This window comes from Rhinolophus hipposideros, assembly GCF_964194185.1.
Source record: "Rhinolophus hipposideros genome assembly, chromosome: 6".
Taxonomy (NCBI): domain Eukaryota; kingdom Metazoa; phylum Chordata; class Mammalia; order Chiroptera; family Rhinolophidae; genus Rhinolophus; species Rhinolophus hipposideros.
Genome location: NC_138052.1, coordinates 93583512 through 93599795, shown reverse-complemented (window position 1 = coordinate 93599795; position 16284 = coordinate 93583512). Strand labels below are relative to the sequence as shown.

At 38.4% G+C, this 16284-nt stretch overlaps 1 protein-coding gene across 1 annotated transcript in view; it reads right to left on the bottom strand.

The window, feature by feature from the left end:
• Positions 1–16284, bottom strand: part of SP140 (SP140 nuclear body protein) — a 93294-nt gene that overhangs the window by 35999 nt on the left and 41011 nt on the right. Inside the window, exons 16-19 of the mRNA XM_081052126.1 lie at positions 15787–15840; positions 11822–11887; positions 1034–1120; positions 687–743 (exon numbers count right to left, since the gene is read on the bottom strand). Coding sequence (XP_080908252.1) covers positions 687–743; positions 1034–1120; positions 11822–11887; positions 15787–15840 — 264 coding nt within the window. The remainder of the gene's footprint in view (positions 1–686; positions 744–1033; positions 1121–11821; positions 11888–15786; positions 15841–16284) is intronic.

Sequence of the window (16284 nt, the reverse complement as noted above, 5' to 3'; positions counted from 1 at the left end):
TGCAAAGTCTGTAAGAAAACACTATATAAATTAGATGGACACCCAACAAAACTAAGTGCTGGGTTAAGAGTACCTGATCTGGCCTTTTGAACCCCTTGGCCCTTTGGCCCTCTGGGCCTTTTGTGCCCCTTCTTTTGCCCAGCCCGCTCCAAACTCTTTGGAGTGTACTTTCTCTTCTAATAATGACCCTTCAGCCACTGCATTCTGCTCAGGCTCACTTCTACCTCTTTGAAGCATACTTTTTTTTTCTAATAAACTACTCTTTCAAACTTAAAAAAGAAAAGTGTACCTAATCTGAAGTCTCCCCTACTGACAATTAAGTGGCAGGATCACTTGTGCTTTGAGGGCTTTCTAAGGTTGTGACAAAAATGACACTATTATCTACTACCAGAAGTACACTTCGACTAGGGATGGAAATCACTGTATAAATACAAGGCTTATTACCAATATTCTAATACAGTAACCAGATACTGCCATTGTAAGAGGGTATTTCTCCTACATCATTCATGTATAACCAACAGGGTGGATCCATTAACACGACTTCATAATGACCTCTTGCCCCCCTCCTGTTCCCAAAAGGGTCACAAAACGGATAGTGAGAAGGACTGGACCACCTGCCACCTCACTACCTGGGGTCTGTGGTCCCTGTGGATCCACCCCCATCGCCGACTCTTCCACCTACTTACCTGTTGTGTCACATGATGGGCTACATTCAGGCCTTGCTTCTGAACCTCCCGGCACATCTTTTGAGAAGCACATAACATAAAAACACATCTCATTACCACATGCTGGTAACTCTGCTCCTCGACCACAATTATGGTTTATGAAGACCTATCAGTTCTGTCAATGATTCCCTTTTCTATAACTTTGTTGCTCCCCATATTCTACTTCTTCCTCTGAAATCTTTTGATCTTCCGTAGAGCTGGCCCTTCCTTTAAGTCTTTAAGTCTTTAAGTCTCCCTCTTTCCTCTCTATCTTTTTCTCCTTATCAGAACTCTGTTTCCATTTTTATTATTTTTTAAGTCTTAGTTACCTTGTCCATCAAAGGATAGTAGGCTGGAGTTAAGCACTTCTGAATCTCCTTCTGTGTTCGATTGGGGAGCTTCTAGTTCAACAGACACTAAAGAGAAACAAGAAATTTACTGTCCCTGGATCCTGAGACAATAATCAGGGAAAATTTCCTGGTGTTCCTGTGTGGCACATATATACTCTGAACTACGATGAGCTGCTCCTCAGAAAAACAGACCTGCTCCAAATAATCACATCTGAGAACCTCAGAGCCATGCTTTTCACTTGCTTTCTACCTCATTCTGTTTCCTCTACTTTTTTTTTCCTCTTGTAGCCCTAAAAATGCAATAAAAAGATATGACTTTTCCAGGAACAAACTACCTGTTCTTTAAAAACTGTGAAAAGGAACTACCAGAACCACTTTTAAACTCATCTCCATTGCCAATGATTACTGATATCACTAACTGCATTTAGAGCCTGCTAATCAGTAGCAGACTTACACATTTGAAAACAGCCAATCAGCAACAGCCACACTCCAGAAAGCCTGTGCCTGTGGCTAAATGGAGCCCATTCATAAGCACTCCTGTATCTGAACAGCTGCAGTCCCTGAACCACGTGCTTTTCAAAACTCTATATAAAATCAAGCTTCCATTTTTAAAGAAATTGTGTCCAAGAAGCATGGTGCCTCCTCCCACCATACGCCTTGCTAAGTAAGCAATAAATTCCTGTTTTGGCTTCAGATATTGCGTGATGGGCTATTCCTTCAAAATGGAGTTCCCACCAACATCATCTTGAAGATTCTTACTTAGGAAGGTCCTGCGAGACTCCTGGACCAAACGTATAAATTCCCGGCCTCTCGTGCCCAACTCAGATTGTCTTCCTCATCCATTCATTGTCAAGTGAATCTGATGTGTTTCGTGAGCTCTCTGTCCTGATATTATCTTATTATTTAAATATGTTTGTGTTCAGTTAGATACAAAGTAGTCAGACACTTGGTTTGGAGGTGCAGCATTTAGCAAATATTCTGTTAATGTGCTCATTCTTCCATGACTACATTTACACTCACTCCCTTTTATCTATTTTTAGAAAGCATAGTCTCATGTGTGTTTATTTTCACTGTTTTTTCTGTGCTTCCTGAAAGTAAGAAGAAAGTGATGCAAAGCAAATGGATGGAGGCATAGACCTGGTAAGTCCCCTATCCACACCAGCCCCGAAGACGAATTAATGGGTGTGTGTCCATTAGACAGGAACCAGTTTGTACAAAGATATCTGTTCACACTTTGTCTTGAATACCTGACCAAAACCTTCATGAAGGCACTTCATAGTTTGCCAATTTGTGAAAGAAAATCATTTTGTTTAGCACGTAATCTGAGTCAACTATTACCAGGTAATTGATCACATGTCCACATTTCAGTCTCTGCTTAGTGGGTGAGCTCTGTACTCCGTTCACATGCAGGAGACCATTCTCACTTATGGCGGAGTATTGTGGCCCCTTTACTGTTTGTCACGGGCTTGTCTTTGCCAAAGCTGCACTCTCCCACTGGCAGAACTCTACTTCCTCTTTGTACTCTCAGTCTGATTTTAACCCTTGCAGTTAATAAATGACAAAATCTCATGAAAGATGACTTTGGGTTTCAATGGGGAACTTCTAACTTCTAACAAATACTACCTTTTATAGTATTTCTGTTTAAAAAGAGTGGAAATCCCCAAAGTTACCATTTGCCAACCAGCTGTTACTTTCCGACCATTATCTAACACTTTCTTTCTTTAAAGAAAAAAATAAACCTGTACATTTAATAGATAGGGATCTATTCTATAAATGAAACTACCAGATTAAATGGACTAAAGAAGGACTGACTTCAGAATTCCTCAAAAATTCTTTACACATGATAAATTTACGATTGATCTATATGTAAGTATATCTACTCTAGGCATGATTCAAGATCTAGGCCCACAGCATATTGCAAAAATATATTTAGTTTACTTAAATAAACCAAGTGAGGAAATATATACTTCACCTTGAGTGAGTGGCAATAAACAAAATAGGCATATCTCATTTCTTTGTAGTGCCTAGCCCAATTACTATATTCTTTTCTAAAACCAAATCTTTTCCTTAATATATTTATGCTCAGCTTTGTTTGATGCCCCAGTTGATAATGATAGCTTGTATTATTTGCTCGGGGAAATCAATACTCATATGGACAGTTATTTTGTAGAGATTTACTTAAGCCTCATTATTGTAGGCAGAGTTCTAAAAGGACCCTCCAAGATTTCCTTCCCTCAACACAGGGACTATGAATGTCATGATATATTACCCCATTTGTAGGTTATGTTATAATGCAGAAATGATGCTAAGAAAAAAATAGATTATCAAGGCAAAAGATACCAATGCTGGTAAAGACGTAAAGAAAAGAGAACCGTTGAGCCCTCTAGGTAGGACTGTAAATTGGTAGAGTCACTGTAGCATCCTCAAAAAAGCATCCTCAAAAAAGCATCCTCAAAAAATTAAAACTAGAACTACCATATGATGCAGCAATTCTGTTTCTGGGTACATATCCAAAGGAAGAAAATAACTTTGTCAAGGAGATACTTGCGCCTCCAAGTTCACTGCAACATTCTTTACAATAGCCAAAACATGTGAAACAACCTATGTGTCTTTAAGAAACAACCCATGTGTCTTTATCTAGATGACTAGATAATGAAAATGAGATACATATTTGTCCATATATACACAATATAATGTTATTCAGCTGTAAAAAGGAAGGAAATCCTGCCACTGATGAACATTGAGGGCATATGAAAAGTGAAATAAATCACACAGAGAATGAGAAATACAGCGTGAAGTCAATTAAATGTGGAGTCTTAAACAAAGAACAAAAAAGACAACAACAAAGGAATAGAAAAAAAGCTCAGATTTATAGTTACCAGAAGTGGGAGATAAGGGGTCAGGAAATTGGCTATAGGTGGTCAAAAGGTACATACTTCCAGTTTAAAGATATGTAAATACTGGGAATGTAATGTACAATATGGTGACTATAGTTAATACTACTGTATGGTATATTTGAAAATTGCTAAGAGAGTATATTCTAAATGTCATTACAGGAATAAAAATTTATTTTTTTGTGTATGGCTATAAGAGACAATGTTAACTGAACTTATTGTGGTAAATTCACAATATGTGTAAGTCAAGTTATTATGCTCTATCCCTTAATCTGATACAGTGCTGTGTGTCAGTTATATCTCAATAAAACTGAAAGAAAAAAAGGAAAGGATTTTGTGAGCATCAAAAAATACAATAAAGAAAAGAAAATTATCCTGGTTGGCTTATGCTAATTACATAAGCCCTTTAAAAGCAGAATTTTTTCCTCCAGGCGGTATCAAAAGAAAATACCATCAGAAGCTAAACATTAATGAATGCCAACTATAATTTTATATATATAATGTGATGGTTCAGTGTGAGGTCGGAGGGAGGGGGGTTCACAGTATGAGGGATATAAATGATGAACGTCTAAGTATTACCTTGTTTTGTACACCTGAAACTAATAAATAAATAATAAAAAAAAAAAAAAAAAAAAATATCTCCATCAATTGGTTCATCCAGAAAAAAAAAAAAAAAAAAAAAAAAGAAAATACCACCCCGAATAGCCAAAGCAATCTTAAGAAAAAAGAACAATACTGGAGGTATTGCACTCCCTGACTTTAGATTATACGACAGGGCTACAATAATCAAAACAGCATGGTATTGGCAGAAAAACAGACACACAGACCAATGGAATAGAATTGAGAACCCAGAAATAAAACCACATAAATATAGACAGATAATTTTTGACAAAGAAGCTATAAACATACAATGGAGGAAAGACAGCTTCTTCAATAAATGGTGCTGGGAGAATTGGATAGCCACGTGCAAAAGAATGAAACTGGACTGTTATCTGTCACCATGTACCAAAATTAATTCAAAATGGATCAAAGACTTAGCATTAGACCTGCCACAATAAACTGCATAGAAGAAAACATAGGTACTAAACTTATGGACCTTGGGTTCAAAGAGCATTTTATGAATTTGACTCCAAAGGCAATGGAAGTAAAAGCTAAAATAAACAAATGGGACTATATGAAACTTAAAAGCTTCTGCAGAGCAAAAGAAACCATCGACAAAATAAAGAGGCAACCGACTGAATGGGAGAAGATTTTGCAAACAGTGCCTCCGATAAGGGGCTATATCCAAAATATACAAGGAACTCATGAAGCTCAAAAACAAAAAAACAAACAACCCAATTGAAAAATGGGCAGAGGACCTGAAGAGACATTTCTCCAAAGAGGACATACAAATGGCAAATAGACATATGAAAAATTGCTCAACATCACTAATCATCAGAGAAATGCAAATAAAAATCACAATGAGATATCACCTCACCCCAGTCAGAATGGCTTTCATCAACAAGACAAATAGTAACAAGTGTTGGAGAGGCTGTGGAGAAAAAGGAACCCTCATACACTGTTGGTGGGAATGCAGACTGGTGCAGCTGCTATGGAAGGCAGTGTGGAGGTTCCTCAAAAAATTACGAATAGAATTACCATATGATCTAGCAATCCCTCTCCTGGGTATCTACCAAAAAAATTTGAAAACATTTATACATAAAGACACGTGTGCTCCAATGTTCATTGCAGCTTTGTTTACAGTGGCCAAGACATGGAAACAACCAAAATGTCCTTCGATAGATGAATGGATAAAGAAGTTGTGGTATATATACACAATGGAATACTATTCGGCAGTAAGAAAAGATGATATAGGAGCATTTGTGACAACATGAATGGATCTTGAGAGTATAATTCTAAGCGAAATAAGTCAGACAGAAAAAGCAGAGAACCCTATGATTTCACTGATATGTGGTATATAAACCAAAAACAACAAAAGAACAAGACAAACAAATGAGAAGTAAAAACTCCTAGACACAGACAATAGTTTAGTGGTTACCAGAGGGTAAGGGGGGTGGGGGTGGGAGATGAGGGTAAGGGGGATCAAATATATGGTAATGGAAGGAGAACTGACTCTGGGTGGTAAACACACAATGGGATTTATAGATGATGTCATACAGAATTGTACACCTGAAATCTATGTAATTTCATTAACAATTGTCACCCCAATACATTAAAAAAAAAAGAAAAAGAAAACACCAGATTCAAAGAAGATTGAGAAGGACTGAGAAAAACTACAGGCTATCACTGGATTGAAGACGTAGGGGCCGTATGTCAAAGAACGTGAGTAGCCTCTATCAGCTAAGAATGACCCCTGGCCAACTATCGGCAGCAAAGCTGGGATCTCAGTCTTACAACCACACGGGTCTGGATTCTGTCGACAACTTGGATAAATCCATTTAAGAGTGCCTGGTGGACATCTTGATTTCAGCCTTGTGAGACCCTAAGTAGAGAACTATGTTGAACCCATCCAGATTTGCAACCTGCGGAACTGTGAGATAATACATTAGTCTAGTGCTAAGCCACTAAGGTGGTGGTGATTTGCTATGTAGTAATGAAAAACTATCACAGACATCTTTTTCTCAAAGTCTTAAATAAGACCTAAGGGGTATAAAGTTCATTTGTGCATCCTTTCTGATCCAACATATGGATCACCTTTTCTTATACTCTGATAGGTCTAGATAATTTTTGATCTAGTCACTGAGCTGGTCAAAAAGAAAAAAAAAAAGAAAAAAGAAAACAGTCTACTCATATAAAACTTCTAGGGAAAAACTCCAAGTTTGTAAAACAAGTCAATTTTTTCAGCTACGCTCCATTAGCTGAAGAAAAAACATTATGTAAAGAAATGTTACAAAGTATCCAAAATACCCAGGCCAATTACTAAAAGACAAATAAGAAGATGTCTAGAATTAACTGGGTATTGAAGACCATGGGTGTCAAACTTTTCTGTAAAAGTCTCCCTATATTTGACTACACCAAATATCTTAGAGCCACGGAACATAAAAATCATGGAACATAGAAATTGAAAAGACCTTCATGGTCTCAAAACACCCCTTCAACAGCCATCTGCACTGGATCCCCCAAATTATCATAATCCTTTTATTTTATATGTACATAAGAAAATAAAGCATGCTCTAGGGCAGAGGTGTCCAAACTACAGCCCACGGGCCAACTGCGGCCCGCAATCCATTTTTAATTGGCCCGCAGCAAATTCCAAAAATATATTTAGTTTACTTAAATAAACCAGGTGAGGCAATAGGTACTTCACCTCGAGTGAGTGGCCCGGGTGTTCGTGTATTTTACTGCATATGGCCCTTGGTGAAAAACGTTGAAAAAAATTTGGACACCCCTGCTCTAGGAGTATTAGTTCAATACATGGCAGACATCAAAAGCCCATTTCTAGTAGTCACAGCTTATCCTGGTTTCCTCGAAGCAGGAATGGCCATTAGTTCAAGCTTTTTCAGATTTTGAACTTGGATCATCTTTACATATGATAGATTGCATACTGTATAATTGTATTGCTAATTGAAAGCATTCAAATTATCTGCCATTCAATTAACTATCTGTGAAATATCATTACTTTCTCTTTCTTCTATCATCCTGTACAGGCAAAAGACTCTTTTTTTTTTTAATTAGATTTATTGGGGTGACAATTGTTAGTAAATTTACATAGAGTACAATTCTGTATTATATCATCTATAAATCCCATTGTGTGTTCACCACCCAGAGTCAGTTCTCCTTCCATCACCATGTATTTGATCCCTCTTATCCTCATCACCCACCCCCCACCCCCTTACCCTCTGGTAACCACTAAATTACTGTCTGTGTCTATGAGTTTTTGTTTCTCATTTGTTTGTCTTGTTCTTTTGTTGTTTTTGGTGCAGAGGACCTGAAGAGACATTTCTCCAAAGAGGCTATACAAATGGCAAATAGACATATGAAAAAATGTTCAACATCGCTAATCATCAGAGAAATGCAAATGAAAACCACAATGAGATATCACCTCTCTCCAGTCAGAATGGCTTTCATCAACAAGACAAATAGTAACAAGTGTTGGAGAGGCTGTGGAGAAAAAGGAACCCTCATACACTGTTGGTGGGAATGCAGACTGGTGCAGCTGCTATGGAAGGCAGTGTGGAGGTTCCTCAAGAAATTACGAATAGAATTACCATACGACCCAGCAATCGCTCTCCTGGGTATCTACCCAAAAAATCTGAAAGCATTTCTCTATAGAGACACGTGTACTCCAATGTTCATTGCAGCTTTGTTTACGGTGGCCAAGACATTGAAACAACCAAAATGTCCTTCGATAGATGAATGGATAAAGAAGTTGTGGTACATATACACAATGGAATACTATTCGACGTTAAGAAAAGATGATATAGGAGCATTTGTGACAACATGGATGGATCTTGAGAGTATAATGCTAAGTGAAATAAGTCAGACAGAAAAAGCACAGAACCCTATGATTTCACTGATATGTGGCAAAAGACTCTTCTTCCAGCAACTCTGTAATTCTCACACAGTGAAGGAAAATCCTAGAATTTTGTTTCCATTGTCCACTTGCAGAAAAGTTATTTTGTATACTATCATACTGAATCCTGACTTAATATTGTTTGGTGATATGTATTATCTCTGAAATAAAAATAAAGTAAAACAAAAAAACAAATAAAATAAAATAAAAATACCAGGTTGGTTATGCAATGACTGTTCTAGACGCCCTTGTAGGGTCCACTCTCTTACAGAAAGCAAAACCATCTCAACTAACTGAACCTGGGGCCTTCTCTAGGATGTATCACATTGCTAAAACAGAAAGCCAACATGCTTTGAGTAGGTCCCAATTTCTGAATGGTATAGAAACAAATAGGTTCTAAATCTCTTCAGGTACTTCTATAAAATGTGGATATGAAACAAATTATTTGATGTATTTTTACAACCCAAAGATCCTCAGAACATGCAGACACTGCACAAAGTAGACTGCTTCCCCTCACGATCATCAGAGTAAGACTTTCCTGGATGTCACATACATTGTCACATTCCCCTTTGCACTTTCATTCTTTATTCTTATTAATTTAGCTTTTTTAATTTACTGATTCAATGTTTGAAATGTCTGGCTTCTCCATACTGTACTCTTTACAACTAATAACAAATTTCTTAGGCTATCTTCATACAGAATGATCACCACATGAGCTTTTTAATTCAGTTCTTCCAAAATATTTCTAGTGTAGCCAGTTTGAAGAATTTGTGAATATGCCATCCTAAGATAACTCCAGGGAAAAAAATAATGGCTTTACTTGCAATTATGCTTCCAAATTAATTTTAATCAAGGATAAATAGACTTAATAAATATTAGTCTGATATCTACTGATAAGCATTCAGGACAAGGGTGCTACAAACTTCCTATATAAAGACTCCACCTGATCATAAGAATCAGCTTAAACCCAACTGTATTCCATCTCTGAGAGTTGTTCACAAAGTGGGAAACAAATCAAATCCCCAAAGAGACTCAAACTTCTGAAGCCATGAGTTATTCCTATAATAAAATATTCAAAACCTTTGAGCAAAGAAAATAATGATGATGATATAAAGTAGGTTATGCCAGCTTAACTGATAAATTTATTTTCAGTAGACAATACATAAACGAAAGATTATGATCCTGTGCTGAACAGGGAAATACAAATATTCCTAGGAAATAGCAATACAGAGCTAGAGATAACATACTAACAGTTCCAATAAAGTTAATGGAAGTTTTGTGCAGATCTTTCGTTCTTTTCCCTGTGTGGTATTCTGTCTACTACAACCAACAGAAGAGGCTGAGGCAGAGTAATGGGTAGAATTGAGTCCTCCAAAACCTTAGTTTCAAACAGTAACTAAGAATTGACTTGGTAGATGTGGCAGCAGAGAACATGCCTCAATTTGTAAGTTAATTGGCTATAAATGTGTACCTCAATGTCTGCTGTCATTCAGATGTGTTTTATTTTCTAGGACAGGAAGACAAACTCATTTCCTTCCTTCAGTGTTCAATGACCACCATCCAATGACCACCATTTGGTGATGCTGGGTGGGGTTAAAAGGATCCCATGCAGAAATATTTTCCACACTACTCATCCTAAGTGCTGCAAAAAATTTACCAATTCCTGACATTTTAATGAACCAATGATGTAAGGTAAAGGGATTTCCATGAAAAGCAGGTAAAACTCAGAGGAAAATTGTAGGCCCTGAATATATACAAGCTATGATATAAATGCAAACATTTTGCAACACTGGCTCCAAAGAGATTTGTTTTCTAGATTTCATATTTCTCAAATTGACTGGCAAACTTGACTAGTAAAAAATTAAGGAGGATCTCTGTTTCTCAAAACCTTAGCAAACATTGTATTGACCCGCGAGGCAAAATGGAAGTGGCACAAATTTTATCATATGCCTAATCTTGGCAGGATCCTGAAGTCATTTTCACCTTCCTTCTACTTGAAACCCATAGGCCAGCAGCTTTGCTGCTCTCTAGGGATAAGCATGGAAAATACAGAGCTGGGCACAACAGCAGCTGACATGAGAGGCCAAAAGCTAGTGAAAGAACACGACATTCAATCTGAACACCTTCACGCTACACTCAGACAAGAAAGCAAGTTAATGGCAAAGAATCTCAGGTTTCTAGAATATTCTGGACAACTTTAAAATTCCATGCAATATTTCATTGTATTTTGGAAAGAGGCAGTTTAGAATTAATCTACTGACACAAAGACCTAAATAAAAATGTTATAATGACTAGACCCCTATATTTAGTATTTTGAAAATAACTGTTCTTAAAATGGATATAACCACTTTTTTTTTCTTTAAACAAAAATATACACATTGACCACCAGGCCAGCCATGTAAATTGTTGAGAATATAAGATATGTAGGTTGATGAAAATTAATAATTTTTCGTTGGACATTAAATCTTATTACACAGATTTTCTGATTCAAAATGAGTAGTCTTGCCCTCATTGTCTAAAAGAAAGGAGTTCCTTAAACAACTCCTAAACTAAACAAGATTTCAGAGATCTGATTAGAAGTAATACATATACATTACTGAAAAATTAGAAAATAAAAGTTGTACGATGATATCACCAGCTGGAAATTAATTTGTTCAAAAATATACTCTTGGACTTTTTTGTGGCATATGTTACTATTTAAATAATATTTTTTCATTACAATAGTTGAAAATGTTTCCTATTTTAAATATACACACACGTTTAAAAAACACAAAAACAAAAACATCATCTATATTTCAATGACTAAATAACCACTGCATAACATTTTATGGATGAACTGCCATTGATTCTTCTATATATCTATATCTGTGTCTCTATATATAGATTGGTAAATATGTATAAATAAGCATTTAAACATACATAAACGTATTTTCACAAATATATATGTACATACATATTTTTTACCACATGAGCATGTGCACACACACGGATACACAAACACACACAGACACACACACAGACACACATAGTCTGCTTTCTTCATTTAGCCTTCTTTGGAACATCTTTCCAAATGAATAAACATTTCTCAACACAGGAAAGAAGCCACATACTGAGGCTGACAGCGCTTCTCGATTAGTCCTGGGTCACTTAGCTCTGGACAATTACATGTATGAGAAATAAACCATTTTGTTGAAGCCACTGCATTTCCCAGCTCCTTTGTTACGGGGCCTTAGCCTCTATCCTAGCTGACCTAGTAGCTGGGAAACTATCAATGCCCTCAGGCGACTAGAGGACACAAGGACACAAAAGCGGTGCTATGACAAACTCAACAGGTGTGACTACTTCACTTTGCCTGCTTACCACTTTGATGTACGTTTCTCAGCCACTTCCTTTTATATCTTGTCCAAGAATGCCCTCTTTTTCTTTCTTAAAAAAAAAAAAAAAAAAAGCCAAAAAAAAATTAAATTAATCATTCAGATCTGTGACTATATTCTCAAAGCTTATAGGTCAGTCATGTTCAAGTATTTTTTTCAAACTTTGGTCCACAAGAATAGGGGAAAATCTCTAATTACCAGTGTAGCAGTATAAGGTTAATTATAGAGTTATTTTTTACTGTGTGTAAACTTAGGAGAAAATAAGAGATGAGCTGCATTTGAAATCTTTTTTTAAAAAATGATAAAATAAACTCCAGCTGGTGCTCCACGCTGAATGATAACGGTGGTTATATATCAATATGTTGCCTTTTCAAGCGTTTTCTGTATTTTCAAATGTGCACCAAGGAGACGCACTCCTGGCTGAGTAACGTCATGGATAACATACTGTGCTAAAACCGGGAGACACTCATTTTCATGGGGACAGTTTTCATGAAACAATCTCTGTACTCCTGCAGTTGTAACACAAATCCTCTCAGTTGTGTTGAATCTAGTGCCTGACATTCCAGGAGTACTTAAAGAACCACAGTGGGTTTCTGTGCTGTGCTACTGCTTCTGTAGAAATTATCTGAAAACGTGAACGTGAGAGGACCATTGGCACTGAGTAAACAGAGATCATATCTTGTTATCATTATTGTGAGATCATAACAGCTAGCTATTCGATTATTACCGCTGGGAGCGAAGCCCCAATTCATGAACCGAGGCCTGGGACTCTCCCACCTGAGATTCCCATTTTGAGGTGGGTCAACCCAGCTCTGGGATTTAGAGCACAAAGGACATGAAAGCCTGGCTCTCCCAATGGAAATGGATACTCAACATGAGGGGACTTCGGCCAATGGCACCCAACCATTGGTCATCCAAGAGAGGAGAGGGACTAAACGGTGTTAGGTGGACCAATTACCCTTCACAGTGTGAAGCAAACCTCAGCCTCCAGGGTCCTCAATTCAACAAGATTGTCCTGGTGACCTGGGCCAGGTGCCCTGACATCTGGCTAAGCTAACGGCCGATGTCCACTGGGCTGCTGTGGCTGTTTGGCATGAGGACCACCTTTGCAGAACCAAAAGCAGATGTGGTCAGTCTAGTGACTGACAAGAGTCAGAGACTGGTCTCCTGTATGTGGCCTAGATGCTTCGTCTGCCACGTAGAAACCTACAGACTGACAGAGTAAAGGCACCTGTCTCTCAGGACACAATTGTGGAAATAAACTGTGCAGCTCATTCACTGGTCCGGGCCCCTCCTGAGAATGCCCAGCGCCTGGTCTCTGCTGACGGAGGCTGACACCATCATTCTCCTGCAGGGGCTCTGGCTGAGCTCCAGGCTCGTGACTCCTGCTAGAAGCAGAAGCATTACTCCCAAGGCCAGGGAGCCCCATCACAAGGGGCTTTGCCTGACTGCTCCTGCCACACTGATCAGCCTCAAGCCTCTCTTGGTCCACACTTCAGTTTAGACCAACTGAATCCGCCCACACCATTGTGACTCGAGACACTCACTGGTGTCATAAGCACGGCTGGCAGGACCATGTGCACTCTGAGCATTGTGTGCTCTTTAACAAAAGCCACTCCCAATGCACTGGTTGTCTGACTCAGAGACCCTCACCTCCTGCTGTCCACACACCTCTGTGAGGCTCTTTGCTCACTGAGGCAGCTGTGCCCAGAAAGGGATCAGGTCCCTCCTGCATCCTGATCAGGACAAACAAAGCAAGGGAATAAACAGTGTTATGCAGACCAGCTCAGAAAATTCAGGATTCTATCCTGCCCATCCCTGGAAATGATGCCTCCCTCTTCCTGAACCAGTGTGGAGGGCACAAGCTCGGAAAGCCAAGAGGATTCAGATTTAAGTCTGGTTACATTTTATGATATTGCCTTTGCCTGCTTATAGCTGGTCCTCCTGGATGAAAGGTCTCAGTGACAATAAAAGATGATTGGTAAGAAAGATGAAGTACGGCCACTGGAATGGCAAACACAGAATTTGGGGCAGTAAAGGAAGAGCAAACATCCAGGCATCTGAGGAAGGGACACCGTACACCCTAGGACATACGATGGATGGAGAAGCATTAAACATATCTGTCTTTCAGAACTGTCCTGAATCCTTCTTCCAGAAGGAAAATGACCTGGTACAGCTCTGCCATTCCTCAGCAGACACGAGAAAATAGGCTGACCCCAGCTTCTGTCCATCCCAGGCAAAACCCCTCTGGACATCAAGCACTGGACACAACGAATGGATCTAGGAACTATGACGCTTACAGCTGGCAAAGACCCATATTGGAGGTACTGGCTAATGGGCATCCCGTTAGGGGACTTCAACAACTATAAACGCTTCTCTCCCAGAGTCACCACATGTGCCCTTCGGATTGTACTCCTGAGGTGAAAGCCAGGCTTTCACTTGTGTCCTCATGTAAACATAGTGCACAGATGTTAGGAGTGTCATAGAAATCTAAAGCATATGGTTTGTGAAGATTGTTAACTGTTGCAGGAAATAAGTCAAATGGATGTGGTCCCAGCCCCCACTGGTCAGAATAATTGGAATAGCTGACGGAGTGGTGTCCTCATGGGGAAATAGCCATAATGTGCTGTGTGAGGTGAATTTGTTGGGAGGCAATTCTCCATGGCATTGCACATGTCTCAGAATATCATTTCAAGGATGTTTGACTAGTGAATGGTCTTGGAAACTAGAGATAATAAAGCCCTCTAGGTCAGAGGGCACATTTGTTTCCTGACGAACATAAAACAGAGAATATATTCCTCTTTAGAAATATTCCAGAAAAGAAAATCTTCCTTCCCTCAGAGATTTGCTAAAGTTCCAGGTAGTAAGATAATGTCTCCCCCAGGGGTAAGGTTTGAGCTTGCTAACAGCCCCCTTCTAAGCCTGGGGGTTTCTGACAGATTAGAAACAGTTTCTGAAGCATTGTAGTCCTCAGCTTGGCATGGCCTGTGTGTAACCCATCACCTCCACATGGGTTTGGGAGACAAAAGGACTGAAGTACCCATCCCATGTCCCAGCCATCTCATGTCTAGGATTTATACAATAGATATGAAGGCATGGAGCCACAGAAAGACTTCTGCAAGAATGTCCATTGCAGCTTTTAAGGCCAATATGAAGCCAACAACTGGAAATACTGATGTTGTCCATCAATAGGAGAATATATACACAGTGTTTGGTGTATTCACGTAATATGCACTACTTTGCAATAAAATAATCAAACTGTTACATGCAACCAGATGGCTAAATCTCCAAACATTATGCTGACTGAAAGAAACTTTACAATAAAATAGTTTTAACACAGGCCATATTAAGTTATCATGAAAAAACAAAAATAGTAATTGCCTCGGTGAGTGAGAGTAAGGATATCCCAGAAAGGTCATAAGGGTCCTTTCCAGGGTGATTGTCACGTTCAGTGTCTAGATAGTATTTGGATTACAGGACAATGCATTCATCAGAAGTCATCAAATGATACACTTAATATTTGTATATTTCATTGTAAATTTTCTCTCAAAAGGAAACATTTCACAGTTCAGTTGGCAAATATTAAACATTTATAATGTCTTATGCATGATATACTGATTTAAAGTAAGGGAAATGTAACAGTATGAATAGATTTATTTAGAAAATACAGCCAGAAACAGCTCTCCCATTTCTAAGGCCCATTTGATTATACTGACTGCACCCAGATATCAAGGATAATCACCCCTTTCAAGGTCCCCACCTTAATTACGTCTGTAAAGTCCCTTTAGTTATGCAAGATAACACCTTACAGGTTCCAGAGATTAGGATATGGACATTTTCCAGGGATCATCATATCATTATAGTTTATTATTGTAAGTAAGAATAATAAAACTCTGGTATTAAAAATTCATTTTAACATCAAAAGAAAAGTAAAATCATATGCATTCTTACTTCTTTTCCTCTTGGGTTTTCCCAAAGTAGCGTTGTTCCCAAGATCCACAGTATCTAGAAAATAATACGTGGGGGTGAGAAACTAGAAATAAATCAATAAAAGTTACAAATCCTAGGATGATTCACAGTCCAGAGGCTTGAGTGTATAAAAATGTTTGGATTATCTTTTTTTCTTCCTCCTAAAGGAACAAAAATCTACTAAGTTGAGACGTAGGAGTTGAGGACGGCCCTACGACTTCCTTTATCTTTCAGTGGGACTTTGAAAATGACTCTTAAATACCTACATACTTCTGATTACTCATGCATAGTTACAGGTGGCCTACCCTGCTCAGGTCTTAAGATATTTTTGTAAGGATTAAATAAGATCTCATGTGCAAAGTCTGTAAGAAAACACTATATAAATTAGATGGACACCCAACAAAACTAAGTGCTGGGTTAAGAGTACCTGATCTGGCCTTTTGAACCCCTTGGCCCTTTGGCCCTCTGGGCCTTTTGTGC